This window comes from Mytilus galloprovincialis, chromosome 13 (assembly GCF_965363235.1).
Source record: "Mytilus galloprovincialis chromosome 13, xbMytGall1.hap1.1, whole genome shotgun sequence".
Taxonomy (NCBI): Eukaryota; Metazoa; Mollusca; class Bivalvia; order Mytilida; family Mytilidae; genus Mytilus; species Mytilus galloprovincialis.
The window spans coordinates 68,299,604-68,322,836 of record NC_134850.1 but is presented as its reverse complement, the minus strand read 5'-3'; the positions used below and the strand labels follow the sequence as shown (position 1 = coordinate 68,322,836).

The 23,233-nt window shown below is 31.2% G+C and overlaps 1 protein-coding gene across 1 annotated transcript; it reads right to left on the bottom strand.

The window, feature by feature from the left end:
- Positions 1-4,498: 4,498 nt before the first annotated feature.
- Positions 4,499-16,861, bottom strand: LOC143055862 (uncharacterized). The gene is made up of 7 exons (XM_076228914.1): positions 16,341-16,861; positions 14,594-14,671; positions 13,924-13,998; positions 13,064-13,132; positions 8,399-10,213; positions 7,723-7,859; positions 4,499-6,212 (listed from the first exon to the last, which is right to left on the bottom strand). Exons 1-7 carry the CDS (start codon positions 16,753-16,755, stop codon positions 5,406-5,408), a joined length of 3,396 nt encoding a protein of 1,131 aa, XP_076085029.1. The 5' UTR covers positions 16,756-16,861; the 3' UTR covers positions 4,499-5,405.
- Positions 16,862-23,233: the final 6,372 nt, after the last annotated feature.

Genomic DNA, 23,233 nt, shown 5'->3' with positions numbered 1-23,233 from the left:
TATGTAAGCAATGCAGTTGGTAGTATATATATATTTAACAAATATTCACACCATGATAGCATCAGTTTCAAGTCTAAAATTGCTGTATGCATAACATGATATAAGAACGGCAGTATACAGTGCACTCAAAAGATCATTTCTACGACGATATAACACGTTTCTTAAATTATTTAGACAGCCACTGAAAAAAGGAACATCGGAAGATCAAAAACACACAACATGCACGGCTATATTTTACGATCTAAAATAAGATGTGAACTGTTTGAGAATGCACAGATCTACATTAAGCACACAATTGCAGACATTAAGGAACATTAAACACACCACATTTAACCTTCATGAATTTGCTTTTAATGAAATATATTACAAATGGTATAACAGACAGCACAAACCAATTACAACGTTTATTATGTGTATATGTAACAACTTATATATATATACATACCAGTTTATTTATATGTTTATCTATAAAGATTACAGAACATCCGTACTTTTTCAGAAGGGAATACCAAAATACTTGACTCTATTGTATAGTAATATTTCTGTCAATCATGAGAACATGTCGTATGATTGCCTATAAATCTTACCACCTGTCCTTAAATGCCCAAAGGAATAGGCAAGGTTGTATACATAGGTCTTCACATAGACTCCAAGGACACAGAATATAGGATTAAATATTTTTTAAAAACAAATAAAGAAATTAAATATAAAAAATATCTGAACAAGCATTCGGAAGGTTTATTCTGTAGTTCAATTGAAAAGTAGGGTATACGTCGCTAAACTAGTAATTTTGAGGCTTAGAGAAACCTCTAAATGCTTCTTTTACTAGATAATGGCAATTAAGCATCAGTGCTCAATGTTTAAAAACAACAAATTGTTGAATCAAGCGTTGAAAATATGTTTAATTTGTGTAACAAGAAATAACATGTTTATGCTGAATACATATGTACTTCAGTTAAATTTGATATTTATAATAGAAACACGAAATATTTCAACTGAAAAACAAACTACCAATGTCATGGTTAAAAACAACACTAAACGAAAGATAAACCAATGTACACGAACTATAAGCACATGTTTAACCGCACCGCATTGTTGCACCTGTCCCAAATCTTACCTTTGACTGTCTTGTATGTTTTTAGTTTGGTTCATTGATTTATTTTGGAGGATTAATGAATTGTCCTTTTTTTTGCCGAACTTGCATACAATGTTTCATTCAGTTAATTTGGTGCCCACCTTAGGATGCACGAATTTCTCGCTATGTTTAAGACCCATTGGTCGATTTTGGCTGTTTTCTGCTCTTCGGTCGGGCTGTTGTCTTATTTCCATTTTAAATTTTTCGTAGATATAATGTATTAAAATTTATTTTATATAATTGATTATATGTCTCAATTATCATCCAAAAATTTGAAACAAATATGAGATTCGTGGATTGTGTTTCGATTATGATACAGCAAAACATCGATTAGATTATGAAATAACAAAACCATATGACTCAGATTTTTTCGGAAAACTATTAAATATGTCAAAGTCGAATATATGAAAGCCAAGGTTGTATGAGAACAAAAAAAAAATACTAGCTGTATGGAAAAATGCACCTTTAAATGTTGACAAAAAATATTGGAGGTAAAATTTTCCCTTATAGAGTGAAAACCTTGACTCTTTATAATTTCTTTATTTATATACGGATAATTTTAGACATTTGAATTATAAATCCTGTCATTATCGAAGTACTAAGCGTACGTACCTTTGGGGTGTGATTGCCCGACAGCAGTGGTATTGACCAAGTGCTGTATAAACAACAATTTATGTATTGCGTTTTCTAGATTTGTCTTCACCAGAAACGCCCAAAGTTGAATAATTAAAATGCAAGGACGAAACCTTAAAAGAACTATATGAAAACAAGGACCATACACTGATAGCCAATCCATCTAAGTGTAATTTTCTAGAGGGAGTTGAAACCTTACTTTTTCTAATAATTTAAAAACGGACAAGTCTAGATAAAAATACGATTTATCAGAATCCTGACTTGGGACACGCACACAAACACATAATGCGCGGGGCTAAACATGTTAGCGGGATCCCACCCCTTCTCTTACCTTGGAAATGGTATAATAGTACAACATGAGAACGAACTATAAAAATCAGTGGAAAAAAGCCTAACTCATCAGATGAAAAAACAAGTTTTTAATTAAATGATATTGACGAAAAATATTAGAGAATAACATATGTTTAGCAGTTTGAGTAAACTTCATTGACAAACAAATACCTCGCATTATTTAGTTTGGTTTTCTAGTAGTTTTAAGCTTCTGTTGTTTTGTTGTTGTCTTCGTATAGTTGATGTGTTAACCTCGGTTTAAGTTTGGTAATGATTTATATAAAAACTTATATAAATCCGTCTCCCTGTCAATTAAATGCAAACAACTAGAAATCCGAAAAAAACATAAATGACCGAACAATGAAACTAAAGCTTTGTTCGGTCTTTCAGTAATTTTAAAACTTATGCATTGCTGCAAATTTATTAATGTAGAGAAAATTAGCTGTCACATAAGTGGAAGGGGTGTAGCTGGGGTATGTTTAATCCCAGGTGTCACTACACAAGAGAATGTTTGTACCAACTCAGGAATATGATAGTTGTTATCCATTCATTTGATACTTTTTTTTATGTTTGTACTTTTGATTTTGCCATTTGACTACAGACTTTTCGTTTTTAATACTCCATGTAGTTCAGTATTTTTTTTATCATACTTTTTTTGGAAACAACAGTTTAAAGTTATGTCTTAAAGGAAAATGTGTGATTGAAAGTAGAAGTTACGTTCAAAGAGCTGAAGGAGGGTCTTTCACGGCTACTCCCTTTTCCCAACAACCGTGTGGAGATACCTTTTCCAGGTCTGGAATTTAGCTGTTTTATTTTTCAAACAAAAAGATGCTTTTTTTGTAGTGGTAGTTGCTGTTGTATGTCATATCTGTTTTTTCGTTCATTATTTTCTAGATCGATTAGACCGTTAGTTTTCTCGTTTGAACTGTTTAACATTTCGGGGCCTTTTATATATTACTATGCCGTATGGGGTTTTACTCATTCCTGAAGGCCGTACGGTCACCTAGAAATGTTGATTTCTATAACATTTGGTCTGTTGCAGAATACTGTATTATTAAGTGCCTGTCTCACATAAATCCATGCAAAGTGATCCAGAAGCAAGGTTACAAGATCATCTTAATATTCTGTTGCAAGGAAGGTCTTATCATATAATAATTTTAGGAAAAAAAAAATTTCCAAAAATTTTCAAGGATATACCTTATAACGGGCTGTTTCTAAAAATAGAATTTCTATCAAGATTAAAGGTTAAAAACATGCAATTTTTGATAAAATGGACCTTAAAAATACATTCAATGAATATTTTGTAGGCATTTTAGTATGGCTTTATCATAAATATGAACCAATATGAAACTAATGATTATACTTTTGTTGACCTCTCAAATTTCCTTTTAAGTGCAGCAAGGTCACCAAAAGGTCAAATTTCAAATTTTTGAAAATTTTGCAAAAATTCAGGTTTTCAAAGTCTTCCCAGGAAAAGCGAGGATAATTATTTCCTTTTATTTTGGTCTCTTTACTATTGCTATAGCATTATTTACAAAATATAAAAAAATTGTCGTCGGCAAATGAATTTGTCTGCTTGAATTTTATTCCTCTTTCAGTCATAGTTATGGATTTTGGTAATTTTTGCATATTTTTCACTTGATAACAGAAAATTTTCAAGTAAGATCACGAAATTGTTAGAAACATTAAACAGCTATTAGCTTAATATTTTTTAATGAATTTTGTACATGTATTTAGTTTTTAAGAAAAAAAAATCAATTAAAGGGGAGATAATAAAATATTGAATTTATTGGACAAACTTTTATTTTCTGAATTTTTCAAGAAAATAAGGTCTTTAAACCTTTTATATTCTGGAATTATTTATGAAACACCATTCTATACTAGATATTTATCTGCTTATATAGGTTTATTGTCCAAAATATATGTTTTTCTCTATATAATCTACATAAAAAGCTAAAATATATTAATTTCATTGAATTTTCAAAGAGAAAAATGTCAAAATGTCAACACTCTTTTATTATACATGAATTTTTAGCTTGCATTGAGACAAGTCATTTAGATTCAGATACCTTAGTCACCATAAGCTGGTAAAAACTGGATTATCTGTTCATTCCTGCTGACAATACATTTACTTTTATAACTTTTTTTTTTATTTGGATTGAGAGTTGTCTCATTGGCACTCATACCACATCTTCCTATCCATATATACCTGCCATTTATTTCACAGGCCAAAACCTTTTGTAAAAATTCAAATGTTGAACCTTACAAAATTTCAGTACACACATGCATAAACAAAATGAGAAAAAAAACTTTATTGGGAAACAAGCAGAGAGGTGTCAGCATATACCCACACAGTAGATGTGCAAACTATGTTGCAACAAAATGACAAATGACACAGTATAAAAGAAAACACATTTATTAAAGGCAATAAGGAATATGGAATATGCAATGTTACACAATCTGGATCAGATAAGAAAACATGAACGATACACATTCCATACATTTGTAAAATGGTTTACATTAGCTATTTGGAAACTAAGAGTCTTTCATTGAAGAAATGTGTTGTTTATATTCCTTAGTATTCAGTAGGTACATTTGTTAATCTGAAAAAGCTTGCACACTAAAGCTTGCCTTGCCTCCTAGTTTCTGAGAAAATTTTTACTGATAAATTTGTTCACACCACGATCAAATTATTGATTTGGATCATTATATAGCACTGGCCAAAACAGAAAAATAATGCAAGTCTGGATTCAGCATATGCCACCACCTTCAAGACACATAATTTGGAGAAAAAAAACCAAAGGTAACAATAGGGTGGAATTTTTTAGGCTGAAATGCCATTAGATTAACAAGATATCTCAATGAACAATGATGAACATTCTATACATATATTGTTGCATATACACACAAGGATATGAAATGTTCATCTACAAATCTTAAATAGAATGTTCACAAATGCATTATTTGCTCATCCTCTTTGCTATGAAAATATTTTTAGGACAGCTCATACTGTATATATATATATATTGACTAGCAAATATGAATTTTAAAACCACAAAGTCATAGAACTTAGAAGTGGTAAATTACTTTAACATGTTTAATAAGTAATAAATAATATCAACAAAATGTAGACATTTCTGCAATCTTCTCTATTCATTACTTTTTCTAAATATTAGCAATATTGGTTATGAAACATTCTGTTTTTTATAACCAAGTTGACATCCCTAGTCTTGAACAAAATTTTCAAATTTCAAGAAATAAATCAATACAACTATTACCTAAATAACAGTTTAAAAAATACAAAATCTTATATGCCTACAGAAGAAAAAACGTCAGTGACAATAGAAGAAACATCTGAATTTAACTCATTTACATCTAACATGTTAACAATAGCTGAAAGTTTTTCATCCTCATCAACAGAAACCTCACACAGTTCAACTCTTGGGACCTTTGATGCAGTTATGTTTGCTCTTGATTTTGAAATGAATTGAGCAACATATCCCCTTATTTGCGATGGAGTTAACCACTCTTTTTTCACAAACATCTTTTGCCCATTTTCATCAGTTACTTTACGAAGTTCTTCCGATAATTGATAGTAATTTGGTCGAGTACCAGTTTTTTCACACGAAATACAGATATTTTGCAAATATTTTTTAACATTTTCTGAGAATCTTGCTGTTAGCCTTTTTCCTTTTAATGCCCAGCCTCCTTTCTCGTTTATCTCGCCCATATTAATGTTGTGCTGATCTTCACTTGTACAATGGACAAGTGTTTCATTATATGATAAAACTGACTCACACTGACCAGCATATATTTGAACAGCAGTGTCAAGACATGAAACTGGGTTCGTTCTGTAGTTGTGGTTGCCAATAGTTAAATGCATTTCAAGATTGCAGGATTTGGCAAATACTTTGTCACATGAATCATCAGGACAACAAAAATATGGCATGTTATATTCACTCTCATTACTATTTACATCAGCAACTGGTTCTATAGGTCTTTGTTCTTCATTATTACAAGTATTATCAATTCCATCAGTATCATTTCTTGTTATTGGAATCGTTACAGTTCCTTTTGCTGGCTGCTCATTAGGCCCAGGGAATGGCTGAACCACCTGAAAAGAAATAAATAGAATTCTTACTATTTGTATTAAACAAAGACCGACGACGATTATAACACAACATAGATAGAAAACTCCTGCAATGAATTTTGAATATTAAATAAAACTGTTCGACAACAACCAAAAATTTCAGAAATTACCTATTGAGATGAAATACACATTAACCCATGTGAATTCAATTTAATGTAAATTATTTGTCTCAAAACTTCATGGTGAAGTTGTCATTTTTTAATAATCCTAAATGTATTATAGTCAGCTAGAACACATGTATAACTCATTGTTAAATATTTGATTAAATTGTTCATATTTTCAATATACAAATAAATATTTATCATTACTTTTTCTAATGCTATTTTTAAAATTATCATTTTTCAAAACTACAAATATTGCATGCATGAGGCCTAAAAAAAATTAATTAAGAGATAACTGTATTGTATTTGAAGCTTTAAGGACGTCCATCGGTAGTTTTACTGTCGCAAATTTAGTTTACCTGGCGACGCGGAGCGGAGACAGGTAAACGGGTATTTGCGACAGTAAAACTACCGATGGACGTCCGCAAAAGCTTCAAATACAATACAGTTATCTCTATTCTAATGCAAAACAAGTTCACAATTAAATTTCAATCATTATTTCAGTGTAAAATCTTCATTAAAGAAAATTCCGCGAAAAGATGTTATCTTCTTTGGTCCCTACACTAGGTGACGTCATAGGTATGCTTCCGGCGTCAAACATAAACACCGGGCGTTTTCTGGCTTCTGTGCCGCTTCAGAATGTAATAAAGTTTGAAAAAAAGAAGATTTTTAGGTGCAACATGTGAGTTGTTTTGCTTATTATTGTAGAAATTACATGTCAATACATTCAGCAATTCAAAATGTCGGCTTCCTTAGTTACAGACAAGGAGATAGAGAATTGTACGCTAACTGTCATCCAATCAGAATCCTTGATACAAAATAATTGCATTAGAATCTGTGTTTCCAGTAACATCACTTTGAAAAATAGGGTTGGAAGGTAAGATTTTTTTGATTTTTTTTTTACATTGTCAACGAAATTTGGAAAATTGTCATGGTTTTCCCAAGTCTGAATCCGTAATAAGTTTCAATACCGGAAGTCGTCCATTTGCAATGTTTTTGAAGCACCTGCTGTGCAAATTTCGTGGATTTTCACCTATTTGGAATACCTTATGACATTGATAAAATGTTTTACTGGTTTTCTGTGCCAGTGGAAGCAAGTTAGATAAATTATTATGTCGATTAACAGACATGACAGAAGCCTGTGTCAAAAAACAGGGTCGGTTGATATCCATTTTTTTTTGAAGATCCAATAAAAAAATTATGTTCGGGGCTAGAAAACTGGGTCAGTCGGGTTACCAGAAACTAAAATTTTTTTTCTTGGCCTGAATCTAGACAATTTTGTGAAAATGATTGTTAGTTTATATGATACAAGCCCAGACATTTTTTTTAACTTTTAGATAGCTGTTCACAAGCATGACAAGCGCAAAAGTTACCTTCATTTTGTAAACACATTCCATTGATAGATGTGGATCTGTACTTGTCTTAATCATCAACCCTTCACCAACTTCATATGCTTTTCTTGCTGTGATGGCTTCACCTCCAAATGTAAAGTTATTCAGCATGCTAATACCTATCAAAAATACAGATACTTGATCATAAACATCAAATATATTATCCAACATGTCTAAATTAAAAGACATCAGTATCTTTACACAAACACAAGTTTCAATTTTTCTCTTAGTGTTGTATTTTTAAAGAAAATTCTCAAATATCATGATGTCAGGGCCTCTTATCGCCAACCATAAGATATACATTTTTCTCATTGTTGAAGACTGTACAGTTGCCTCGTAACTGCTTACCTTACATTTTCTGCATTTGAACTTTAATGGATAGTTTGTCTCATTGGCAATCATATCACCATGATCATGATGATCACATCTCCTTATTTTCATATATATATATATACATTTTGTATATTAAAAATCATCATTTTCACATAATCATGATAATCATGCAAAATTTATTTACAATGAAGAATATTTTTAAAAAAATTTTGTAGCTAGCTATCTCAGGTATATAGAGAAAAGGGAACAGTTAAAAAATTCTATTTTCATTATACATATATGTGTCAAACTGCAAAAATCCCAAAAATAATACGTAAATATTTACCTGGTATTTTAACTTTTGCATGAGGCTCATCATCTTGGTTCACCGAAATAATGCTGACTTGAGTTCCCCTAATTCCACAATGGCTGTCTAACGCTATCTTCATATCTGCTGAGCTGACAACGTTATGGCCATCATTTGCATATTTGTAAATGTGAAGACGAGACGTACCAGTTTTGCTATCACATAGATCTTTTCCTGACTGTGCCTCAGAAAAGTTATACTCCTTAATCAGAATAGGAAATATGGCATTGTTTTGTTGAATAAATGAAAGTAAGTTAGTGCAGTGGTAGCACGCTGCATTGTCACTCTTGAGGAATAGCTCATCTATTTCAGGATTGACAGTCTTGAGTTGATCGAGTAAGTTGACAAGAATATTTGCCACTGAAAACCATCCTTGGGTTCCATTCTCCAAAATATGAATGTAGCATTGCAGATCCAACTCATTTTCTTTAGATGTAGTAATAACACATGATATGTGCCAGCTGAACCCCTTCTTCTCAAAGAATTCAGATTGTGTTTCTCTATATTGGAACGGTAAGAATTTCATTGCCCAGTCCATTATAACCAATGCTTGTTTAGTTGTTAAGGATTTAAGTATGTTCCTTCTAGCACTCTCCTGATGTACAGTTCTTAAAAGATGTTTCTTCCATTCCATCAAGTGCTTTTCAGCCATTTCCATCTCGAATTTCATCTCTTCAAGGATGGTTGTTGGGATTTCAATCTGGTTAATTTTTTCATTAATCATATCTAAACAACTTTCAACCATTGCACATTTCTCACATTGCCTTTCATGGTTATGGTTGCAGGATGCTGAGAATTTTGGTTCTGTCGGGTCACTCAATGCCATTGTTGTGCAATGATCTGTACAGCCATCAAGTCTGTTCAAATGACTTTTATACTCATACTTTAGGAACTGGTTAATCAACTGTATAATGTCAGTCAAAGACTTAGATTCTGGTTGGCTCATTCCAAAAGTTTCCAGTTTTTGAACAAGTTTTGATAGCATGTCAATGGAGTTCATACCAGCTGCTGTTATATTGTCCAAACCTTGTAATGCTCTTTGTTTCGAAGCATGACATACTTTAAGAATCCTGTATAAAGATGCTCTGCTAAAGGTTTCAAAATCATATTCTTTGCAGAAACTTTGGTATATTGAAATGATTCTTGCATGTATCAAGTTCCTGATAACTTTCGGAATAGGTATTTTTTCATTTGATGACAACTTCAGAACGGTTTGGCCAAATCCAACAACACTTGAATACAATGGATTCATTATAAATTCAATGAAGTGAGTGAGTTTTGGCTTTGTCAGCTTCATTCTATAAACTTTTGGCTTATTAATAATATGTCCAGGACCCGTAACAAGTGCATGTTTACGTGCACTATCTATCTTAAATAGAGATATACCAGGAATCAGTTTCTGTAGCTCAGCCTTGGTGAAGCTATTGACAATTAAAGACAAGATTTGAGTTTGAGTTCTACTGTCTGTAACATTGTTGTATGCATTGATAATTGTTTTTGTGGTTTGATCAATTTCACACATTTCTTGAGTCTTGGAGAACTTCTTGTACATACTTTCAAGAAGAAAACACTCTTGATTAGGAGCTATGATGCTCAACACAATTTCTACACATTCAAAGGTTTTCTTTGAGTAATAGGACCGCATACTATTACTTATCGAGTTCCAAGGCTTTTGAAGTTGACTTTGTAATGGTTGAAATGTACTGCTTAATATCTCCATTGCCTTATTAAGTTTTTCCCTGGGTGTTCTCTGTGCCTCTAACCAATCCTGGCTGCATGTTTCTTGTGAAGTACCTATAACATAAAATTTCAGTGAAGACCTTATTCATTTCTTACATCAGGTCTTTGACATTTAGGTAAAATTATCATTTAAATTTATTCAAACCTATCTATTTAAAAAAGTATGTTATCATAAATATTTTAACCATATCACTATATAAAAGAAGATATGGTATGATTGCCAATAAGACAACTATCTACAAAAGACCAAAATGACACAAACATTAACAACTATAGGTCACTGTACGGCCTTCAACATTGAGCAAAGCCCATACCGCATAGTCAGCTATAAAAGGCCCCAATAAGACAATGTAAAACAATTCAAACGAGAAAATCAACGGCTTCATTTATGTAAAAAATGAACGAAAAACAAATATGTAACACATAAACAAACGACAACCACTGAATTACAGGCTCCTGACTTGGGACTAGTTCTTTTTGCTCTGTTCTTTCACATCAATATAATAGTGCGTTTATTTACTGGAACGGCAAATATTTGCCTTCACCTAGGGTTCCGATCCAAAAGAATGGCTGTATAAATTGTCCCATTAAAATGGAAAAACTTCATTGGGCTTTAATTCATACAGTTTTGACGAGTTTGCCCTTAATACCGATATTTTATTCCTCACTGTCATTGAAAGTAAAATATTTATCATAAAGGGAAAACCAGTGGAAAAATCAATGTAAATTTAAGCCCGCAAAAATCATTACTTTACCATCTCATATTAGCAGTATTTTTTCGATTCAGCATATTTAACAAACCAAAGAATTCACTTTTGTTGAATTTTGAACATTTTGAACCTTTATTTGAACCAATATGAAAGTAAGGTTCATAAAAAATACCAGTTAAATTCAGCATATCAACATGATCAAACAACCCCAAATTGTATTTTTTGTTGAATTCAAACAAAAGTTAGATTTTGGACCCTTTAGACCTGAATATGGACAACTTTGGGCTCAGTATTCAAATTCTAAATACCTGGTTGGAATTAGCATATCAAAGAACCTAAAAATTCAACTTCAACAAAGTTTAATTTTAAAAATAATTTTTGCAACTTTTCCACTTGTAAAGGGGCATAACTCATGTAACTCAGAACAGTAAAAGTGACGCCAACAACATTCAAAACTATTCTGTGTTTAGTGGTATTTAGCATTGGACCAACTTCAAAACTGGGCCAATAATAAAAAATCTAAGTACAGTTTTAGATTCAGCATATCAAAGAACCCCAAATTTTTAATTTTTGTCAAAATTAAGCTAAGTTTAATTTTGGACCTTTTGGACCTTAATGTAGACCAATTTGAAAACGGGACCAAAAATTAAGAATCTAAGTACACAGTTAGACTCGGCATATCAAAGAACCCCAATTATACAATTATTTATGAAATCAAACAAAGTTTAATTTTGGACCCTTTGGGCCCCTTATTCCAAAACTGTTGTTGGGACCAAACCTCCCAGAATCAATACCAACCTTTCTTTTGAGGTCATAAACCTTGTGTCTAAATTTCATAAATTTCTATTTACTTTTACTAAAGTTATGGTGCGAAAACCAAGAAAAATGCTTATTTGAACCCCTTTTTGGCCCCTAATTCCTCAACTGTTAGGACCAAAACTCCCAAAATCAATCCCAACCTTCCTTTTGAGGTTATTAACCTTGTGTCAAAATTTCATAGATTTCTATTTACTTAAACTAAAGTTATAGTGCGAAAAACAAGACATGCTTATTTGGGCCCTTTTTGGCCCCTAATTCCTAAAATGTGGGGATCAAAACTCCCAAAATCAATCCCAGCCTTCCTTTTGTGGTCATAAACCTTGTGTTAAAATTTCATATATTTCTATTCAATTTTACTAAAGTTAGAGTGCGAAAACTAAAAGTATTCGGACTACGACGACGCCAACGTGATAGCAATATACGACGAAATTTTTTTCAAATTTTGCGGTCGTATGAAAAAGCATACTCTACATCGGTATTAAAAGTTCAACCTTGAACTTGATTTCTGTTTTGTGGTAATGAACATTGTGTATAAATTTCATACCATTTGATTGAGTCAAACAAATGATACAGAACAAAAGGCAATTTTGAGACATACAGACAAGGGTTAAATATTATGCCCCTCTGTTATGGTAAGGGCCTTAAAAGACAAACATACTCTCAGATCTTAGTCATAAGTCTTTTTTTTTATGTGTTATGTATGAAAACTAGTGTTGTCAACCTTGGCATTTGTACTAACTTCAGATTGAAAAATAAAAGGATTTCTTGATCTTGTCGAATAAAAGATGTCTGAAACAGATGATTGTGGCATTTTGTTTTTCAGTATGACAAATTGACTATAAAGGGTAATAACTCCTTAATAAGTCTGAATGACCATTTTGTTCATGGTGACTTATTTTTAGATCTTATTTAGCTGTACATTATTGCTGTTTACAGTTTACCTCTATATATAATTCAAGATAATAACCAAAAGCTGCCAAATTTTCTTACCCAATATACTATTTGCAGCCATGGTAGACATCTTGGTTCAAGGGTAGGGTCATTGGACACAAATGAGTTTCAGGTTAAATTTTTTGGTCAAGATAGTTTTTGATAAAGTTGAAGACCAATCAACTTGAAACTTAGTACACATGTGCCCTATGATATGCTCTTTCTAGTTAAATTGAAAAATTAGATTTTTAACCCAATTTTATGATCCATTGAATATAGATAATGATAGTGGGAATCAGGCATCCATGTACTATGGACATATTCTTTTTGATTTACACTAATGAGATGAAATAGTACATTTAGAAATGTCATTGATACTATTTACTGCCTGCATTTATCATGTTTATTTATGGAGGTTATATTACTTATTCTATTTACTTATTACCTCCAGTGTAACATGAAAATGGTTCACTGCTTTCTGTATCCATTACATCATCTGAACAACTGTCTTTCCCTAAAAAAAAGGATAGAGAAATAAAAGATTAACACTTAAATCCCAATTCTTGTGCAAATATATAATAAATATGTATCCAAATTTATTTAATTCCATTATACAAAAGTTTGTATTATATAGTGTTTGTAGTAACTTGATCTCAGCATAGTGTACACATGATACATGTACATACAGGTTGCATGAGCATGACATTTAATAATGCCTCTTATTTACAATGTATATCATAGTCAAAGCTCTTATTCTTATTCTCTGGCAAGGATAAACAACAGAAATTTGTTTTTATAATTCAGGATATTATACAACATGTGAAATTTGGGACTTAAATCTGACAATGAAAGTCTCATAACTAGAATTGGAATAGATAAATAGAAAATTATAAAAAAAAATGTCTTCTTTCAAATCCAATTTTATGGTAAAATTACATCATAATTGGTTTTAATCAAGTTTTATTTATCATACAAAGTGTTGAGAGATAGAAAAACAAACATAGTTAACCATAAAATGTCCTGTCTATGACAATCCTAAGAAAACTATAGGTTTTGATTCAGTAATTGCATTGCTGAACCATGAAGAAAGGACAATAAACATATTACAAATGGATAACATAAGGCATCTGTATAACCAATATTTTTAAAACATGTTTAAAAGTGATAAAAACTATACAGTTTGTGTGATGCCTCAAATTTTGCTAATTTTGTATTGACTTAGTGCCATTGTACAATATTGATTCTTTTGGTAAAATAGTAAACAAATTTTTTTTTACCCACAAACATAGGACAGAATGTTTTTACCTAAGTCTTCTCTATTCAACTCATAAAACTGTCCATCATCACCATTCAATATCTGCAGGATCTTCTGCAAATGAACTGAAACAAAGAAAACTAGATTTAATGGAGCAATAGATAAAATAGTCTTCCTACCAGTAATTTTAAAACCTAAATAGAAATCTAACTATTTAGTAAACTCGTTAGAATTGTCATTTAAGGGCCTTTTATAGCTCACTAAGCTGTATGGGCTTTGCTCATTGTTGAAGGCCCCACAGTGACCTACAGTTGTTAATTTGTGTCATTTGGTCTCTTGTGAAGAGTTGTTTCATTGGCACTCATACCACATCTTTTTTATATATAAACCTGTATCTAGTAGTTCTGTAATCAGTGTAATGGTCATATACAGTTCAATAAGTTATTCTTATAAATTGTATATATACAAGTACATCAATCATATTCAACAAAATGTCAAAATTTTCTTAAAACCAAGGATCAATTTCCCAAATTGATACAAGTAAAAATGGTTCATTGTTTGTAATAGAAATCTAAAAACTGCAGTTCACATGAATCTCCCTTTTTAATGAATTTATAATTTTACAAAATCAATCTTAATTTTTTTGGTGTATTTTTACTGCATTTAAAGCTCTGGTCTTTTGGGTAGATATAACTAATTAACTAACGAAATAAGTTTTACCTAATTCATCCTTGAAATTGACTTCTAAATGGCTAGACACAGTCTTCTTGTGTTTTGTTGAACACTGTTTACAAATTTCTGCAAAGATTAAATGAAACCATAAATGAACAAGAACACATGTACATGTACATGATGTACAAAAAATGTCCCCATGATTCAACTGACCTTCTCCCCCACAATTTACACAAAACAGTTTCCTGTAATTTTTTTGGAATACATAAAAGATAGAATAAGCAAGAACAATATATACTTATTGAGTCTACCTTAAACATACATATACATGCATGAATATCAATATCAATTTTAAAGATATATTTCTATTTCCAAATAGTCTGGAAAAAGTACTAGTCTTTATAGCTGTAGTCAGACGGATATATATGTAAATAAAAACCATTCATTTTTTTTTTAATATTTTAATAAAAATGTGTCTGTCTGTGACTCTGTGTTACAATGTAAGAGGGGCATTATTATGATTGGCTTTTGTGTCAGACCTTCCCTTATTCATGTTATTGGGTCTTTAACTTAACATTTTTCTTTTAGTACATGTACATATAATATTGTTTTACATAGATGATACAATGTAGTTTGAAGTTTAGTATGTATATAAATATCATTTGATACATAATTGTTGTACATGTAGGTACAATGTACCTACAAAGAGGTGGGTTTTTGGTATAGTATCTACATTTGCTGACAAGTTAAATTTGGTGATATTCATTCCTAATACTATAGTAAGCCTATAACTATTAAAGAGATGATTATGATTCTTAATTGGCTTTCTCTCTCTTCAAAATGTCAGAATCAGATATACATGTATGTAGTTTGCTACATGTACCTGATCAACAAAGCATGTGATGAGTTCAAACTTGAATGATAAGAACACATTTATCATGTTAATCTTTTAACTATTTATTTGAGTTTTTTGTAGTTCCAACATAGGGGTATCACATTCAAACTTGAAGAGCATTGAATTTAAAAATAGATATATTTTACACATAGAAATTTATGTAAACTGTACTGCAAATAATAATAGGGACCTAATTATGAAGTTGTTTTATTCTGTACAGTGATTATAATAGGTAGCTTTTGCTTTCAATGTTTCTTTGCTTCTGGGGTACATTTGTACATATACAAAATGCAGGACCATTTAAAGCTATATACACAGTGTTCCACAAATGAAATGTAGTACACAATTTACATTTTTTATTCTGATAAATTTGACCCTACATAAATCGTGTACTTCTGACATGGTTCACAGAACATTAAAATTTAATAGCACATTGGGGTACGTCTTATGGAGTCACTTAGTCAGGACACACATTCTGGTTAACAAATACATGTACAATATTCATGTACATGTATGTTGGTACAATATTAATGTACATTTCTCTAATGTACAAAATGTACATTGTACATCTGTGGTTGAAATTGCATTTGGTGATTTGACATCGATGGCAAATTCTAAATTAAATAACCAAACAATGTAGCTTTCTATAATCATGTAATCTTTTTACACTCTTTTTGACAAACAGGAAGACTGCAGTGTTTGTTCCATGAATAAAAAAAGGGGGAGGCAGGATTGAAATAGTGTTTTATTCATACATTAATAAACAAAAATGTAGCCTTTTCTATGCTACAAAAATTAAACAGAGATCTTATTGACATATTTGAGGGTAAGGCTACAAAGATTGATTAGAATTCTTCAATTTACATTAACAGTTTATATGGTTGAAATCTAGAGTCATACCTGATCCAATTGGCAATATCTGTCTGGTCTTCAACCACAACTCTTTACAGACAGTTGGGTTGGCACCACGGTCTGCTTTGGCTTTACTACCATCATTGTGATCTGGATATGTACATTGCACTTTTCCTCTTCTCCAGTTTAAACCTAGTTCTGCCCGATGTGATTCACAGATGTTGAGGTTCAAAGATAATTTGTCAAGTGTAAAAATACCACTTCGGAACAAAATCAACAAAGATTCGGGACATTCAAGCTTCTCAAACGGTTTCCCTGGAATTGTTTCAGAGGACTTAAGTCCAATCAAATGTCTTTCTGTACTTCTTTGACACTCAAAAATATGTACATAAGGGTCCAAATTGTTGCATGTTACAGTTGAAAATTTGTGAAAATCACACACTCTTGCTTGGATTGCTGTCATAATTCTTAAAAATCAGTTTTAAATCTTCTTTGCATTGTGACAGTCATGAATAATTTGGCATTAAACAGTGATTTACCAGGTTAAATTTGAAAAAAATGAGATGTTTACCATGTAACCATAGATGTCTTCTGGCAGACTGTAATTCCCTCCTAAATTTATGGACCTCCACACAGGAGATTTTAAGGAAAAGGGCAGATAACTCCATCCAAAAAAACGGTAAAAATGCTTAACAAATAGCAAATTAAGGTTTCCTACTATAAAATAATTTTGTTTCTTGAGTAAATGATATTTAAAAATAACAACTAAAGCAAAAGAAAGTAAAAAATAAAACTAACAAGAGTAATTATGAAAAATTTTGATATCCATGAAAATTTGAATTTTTGAAAAATCACACTTTTTTAAATGAATCATTTGATATGAAAAAAGTATTTGCCAACGGTAATTTTTTTATATTATATTTCAGTGGGCGAACTGTCAAAGATGTGATAAAATTTCAACCAAAAAAATATCCTCGCTTCACAGTACTCTTTATTGAAAAATGGCAAATTATGTCTTTTCAATAACACTGGATTTTCACGGGAATTATATATATAGTGTGGAAAAAATACTTTTCATGAGGGGACTTCTGTTGCATCAATAACATTCATTATAAACCCCTTTATAATGATATATTTCGTTATTTAAGTTTAAACACTGTATTCAGTGTAAAAAGATTATCATACAGAGGCATGTATTTATGGTGAATTGATATCTTTTATTGACTCGAGGTGCATTTTATGCAAATTAGTTGTTTCAAAAAATAGAACGAACACAAATGAAAAAAAAATTGTTTTTTTATATCCTCTTGATGTGTAGATTATTGGAACATATCAAACATGAAATTTCTCTGATACTGCTTCTGGACCATATTTCATATTTTGCATGGTTTAGACTGAGACAAATCGTTCCAAGTCAGAAATATGACAGTTGTTATACATTTGTTTGATGTATTTGATCTTTGGATTTTGCCTTTTGATTTGAGACTTTCTTAAGAATTTTTCGCGGAGTTCAGTATTTTTGTGATTTTAACAAGTACCTCTATATATTTTACGTATCTTTAAACTATATAAGCTTATTTTATCATATTATTGTCAATTAAGTTCATTTAGTTTAAGTAGCTATAAATGGACTAATTTTAATAAAATTGTATATTATCACCAGTGTTTGTTTTTATATAAAAAAATAATATTGCTGTTCATTATATAAGTTTATTTGCTTTTTCCATTGCCAATTAAGTTCATTTAGTTAAAATAGCTATCAATGTACTAATTTTAATAAATTTGTATATTATCATCAGTATTTGTTCTTATATTAAGAAATAATATTGCTGTTCAGTTATCTGATTTTTCCAAATATCTGGTTATTGACTAAAACATGTTACATTCGAACATCATTATGATTTTCCTTAATATGATGATTTTAATTAAAATATCCACATTGCATGTCATAGTCGAGATAGAGACACCTGCTACCTGTACTTCGACAAACGGTAACCATGTTCGTTTACATTACACGTTTTTTTTTAAATATTAATTAATTATCAAAAGTAAAGCAGGTAACTGTTCCGATATCTATTTATTATGGAATATTTAGTTATGTGTAATTAACAGGTTGTTTTTTTTTATTCCTTAATTTCAGGAAATCAATATAGACATTTGGAATTATTCTGACAACACAATACTTTTATTAAAAAAATTATGCATTCTTCATTTTGTTCAACGATGAATTGATCATTAGGGACACCGTTTTTACAATTGCTGTTTTAATATAATTATTGAACATTCTGTTATTTACATGTTCTTTAGAAATTCCTTATATAAACGATACTAAACAATTATATCATAATTCTAAATTAATATAGTGATATGTCAAAGTTCAAGGTCATATCACTATCTCCGTTGTAATCAAAATTAGTTAGATAATTCATGATGATTGCACTTTAGTGGTGCGTTCAAATCTCGTATTCTGCAAATTATTTATCGATCCTATAATTACGAACGTCAAAAACGTAGAAATGATTAAAACGGCTCTTTGCCTTACGACGACATAAAACAAACCAGTATATGCTTCCCAAGTATATAACTACAGACAGAAGATGAATAACTAAAGGTCATCGTGCGGTCTCCAACAAGTCGATACATTGAACTATACAGCATTACGGACTGTCACATAAAATTTTTATATCCGATTATTAGATTGAAGATGCAATGTATATTAAAATAACAATTAGCTACTTATAAGGCGAGTGTGTCAACATCTTTCTTAAGTTTAATTATGCAAGAAGTAAGGTGTCAGATAATATTATAAGTAATTAATGCCAACTACCTGAAAATTATAATGCTTTTCATTTAAATGTTTGGGTACAGTCCAATACTTTATTTGATATCTTTTTTCGATATATATATTCTCTTGTTGAAATGTTAAACTCATCATATTTACCAGGATTAAAATTTTAAATTTACGCCAAACGCGCGTTTCGGCTACAAAAGACTGATCAGTGACGTTCGAATAAAAAATATTTAAAAGGCCAAATAGAGTACGAAGTTGAAGAGCATTGAGGACCAACAATTCCTAAAAGTTTTGCCAAATACATCTGGGGTAATATATTCCTGAGGTAGAAAAGCCTTAGTCTTTCAAAAATTCAAAATTTTGTTTACAGTTAATTTATAATCATGAACATATCAGTGATAACTCAAGTCAACACAAAAGTGCTGACTACTGATATTATGTTTTTTTTTAATTCTCTTAAACAGTCATCCATATGTTTGTATGATACTGAGTATAAAATGCAGCATAATATACCATGCAATGTTCGAATTTGTTTGTATTCACCTAGTATTTGGATTAAACAGGACTTTTGTTTTGTCTCGGAGCATGTTTTGGCAGAATCAATCCATTATGATAAACTGGTTCTACATATACTAGTAAACAGGGTTTCTTTACTGCTGCCATTTTTTGTATCATGCCATGCATTTTTTCCTATGTAGTACTCGTTTAGTAAGATTAAAGTAAAAACATGTGGGTTTAATTGTCTTGGAGATAAACAATCGTGTTTAAACAGATATTCCCTCAGATAAGTAAGTAGGTTTTAGATGTCGTGTACACAACCCATTATATTTTATCAGACATTCCCTCAGATAAGTAACTAGTTTTTATTGCCGTTCAGATCGGATCAGGTTTTAATAAAAATTAATCATCAGAATCACAATTTAACATGAATGAAAATACAATCTAAATATTACTGTAAAATGAGTTTGCACTTAATTTGCCGTTTCAGCTCAAAATACATTTACCGAAGAACACGACATTCTTTTGAATAACAGTGTGGCGATGAAAGTTGAAACAACCTTATTAGAAAGTGTTGATTAATTTATTATCCAGTGTACAAAGTTCATTTGATAAAGAAAAACTAACATTTAGGTATTTGATTTTGATTATTCGCTTATAGACAAACTGTAATTGGTTGAATATTATAATTCGTTGTTAACCTGTAACTTCGAAATAAACGAAAACAGGTATCAACGAACATATATGAATCCACATTTTGGTTGATATGCATTATCAAACAAAGCAAACATTGTGATTTTTTTCGTGTGGCGCCACGAACAATACGTCTTAATAGCTGATATTTTTGAATTAGCCACATGTATCATGTTGAAAGCAGTTTTATATTTAACAATGCGATTTTACATGCGTTCACAATTTTATAGAACTATTAGTTTTCTATTGTTCAGAAATTTAAAAATTGTTTCATACATGCCTGATATTCATATGATGAAATCATAATCTTTCAATCAGTTTAACTGAAGTCTGGAGCTGGCATGTCAGTTAACTGCTAGTAGTTTGTTGTTATTTATGTATTATTGTCATTTTGTTTATTTTCTTTGGTTACATCTTCTGACATCAGACTCTGACTTCTCTTGAACTGAATTTTAATGGGCGTATTGTCATGCTTTTACTTTTCATCATTGGCTAGACGTATAGGGAGAGGGTTGAGATCTCATCAACATGTTTAACCCAGCCGCATTTTTGCGCCTGTCCCAAGTCAGGAGCCTCTGGCCTTTGTTAGTCTTGTATAATTTTTCATTTTAGTTTCTTGTGTACAATTTGGAGTTTAGTATGGCGTTCATTAGCACAAAACTAGTATACATTTGTTTTGGAGCAAGCAGAAGGACACCGCCAGGTGCGGGAATTTCTCGCTACATTGAAGACTTGTTGATGACCTTCTGCTGTCGTCTTTTCTATGGTCGGGTTGTTGTCTTTTTGACACATTCCCCATTGCCATTCTCAACTTTATGTCAATATATATTTTTATTTGTCATGTGGATTTTAATTTAAAGAAGAAAACCATGGGATTTACTATGAATCAATAAGAAGGGGAATGTTTGAATATTAAAAAAACATATAAATTGTCGAAAGCACTCAAACAATCAAGCTAACAAAAAGACGAACAGTATACAACGCCATACGTCACACTACAACAACAACAAAAGACTGAGAAAAATAAACCAACCAACAATTCGAACAGATATCAGGTGCTCAGAAAGAAGTGTATCCTGCTCTATATGTGACACTCGTTGCACTATATCGCTTTTATAATTAAGGTGTTAATTGGCATTATTCAAACTCATGTTTGTATAAAGATAAGAAGAAAACCAACTGAATAGATAACTTAAATAGACTGTCAATCGAGTTGATCCTCATACGTTTACCTTCAATTAAGAGTCCTCTTGGGAACAAAATACGTTGAATAAATTGACAAGCAATTACTTTGATAGATAAAACATTGGCAGATGTACATACACTGTACGATAAACAAGGGGAAAAACAACAGATGAAGGTGTTGAACATGTTGAATACCGCAATCTGAAAATATTCAAATTGGCCTTTAGCGGATGAACGATTCTCATACTTTTATTTTTTGGTTATATTTTGTTGATAAGAACGTATTTATATACGTTTTATCCATACAGTTTCGATTTACAAGTTTTTTCAAGGAAGAGCATTCAAAACATAGCATATAACATATTTTTTCAATATTAACCTTATTAGAAAGTGTTGATTAATTTATTATCCAGTGTACAAAGTTCATTTGATAAAGAAAAACTAACATTTAGGTATTTGATTTTGATTATTCGCTTATAGACAAACTGTAATTGGTTGAATATTATAATTCGTTGTTAACCTGTAACTTCGAAATAAACGAAAACAGGTATCAACGAACATATATGAATCCACATTTTGGTTGATATGCATTATCAAACAAAGCAAACATTGTGATTTTTTTCGTGTGGCGCCACGAACAATACGTCTTAATAGCTGATATTTTTGAATTAGCCACATGTATCATGTTGAAAGCAGTTTTATATTTAACAATGCGATTTTACATGCGTTCACAATTTTATAGAACTATTAGTTTTCTATTGTTCAGAAATTTAAAAATTGTTTCATACATGCCTGATATTCATATGATGAAATCATAATCTTTCAATCAGTTTAACTGAAGTCTGGAGCTGGCATGTCAGTTAACTGCTAGTAGTTTGTTGTTATTTATGTATTATTGTCATTTTGTTTATTTTCTTTGGTTACATCTTCTGACATCAGACTCTGACTTCTCTTGAACTGAATTTTAATGGGCGTATTGTCATGCTTTTACTTTTCATCATTGGCTAGACGTATAGGGAGAGGGTTGAGATCTCATCAACATGTTTAACCCAGCCGCATTTTTGCGCCTGTCCCAAGTCAGGAGCCTCTGGCCTTTGTTAGTCTTGTATAATTTTTCATTTTAGTTTCTTGTGTACAATTTGGAGTTTAGTATGGCGTTCATTAGCACAAAACTAGTATATATTTGTTTTGGAGCAAGCAGAAGGACACCGCCAGGTGCGGGAATTTCTCGCTACATTGAAGACTTGTTGATGACCTTCTGCTGTCGTCTTTTCTATGGTCGGGTTGTTGTCTTTTTGACACATTCCCCATTGCCATTCTCAACTTTATGTCAATATATATTTTTATTTGTCATGTGGATTTTAATTTAAAGAAGAAAACCATGGGATTTACTATGAATCAATAAGAAGGGGAATGTTTGAATATTAAAAAAACATATAAATTGTCGAAAGCACTCAAACAATCAAGCTAACAAAAAGACGAACAGTATACAACGCCATACGTCACACTACAACAACAACAAAAGACTGAGAAAAATAAACCAACCAACAATTCGAACAGATATCAGGTGCTCAGAAAGAAGTGTATCCTGCTCTATATGTGACACTCGTTGCACTATATCGCTTTTATAATTAAGGTGTTAATTGGCATTATTCAAACTCATGTTTGTATAAAGATAAGAAGAAAACCAACTGAATAGATAACTTAAATAGACTGTCAATCGAGTTGATCCTCATACGTTTACCTTCAATTAAGAGTCCTCTTGGGAACAAAA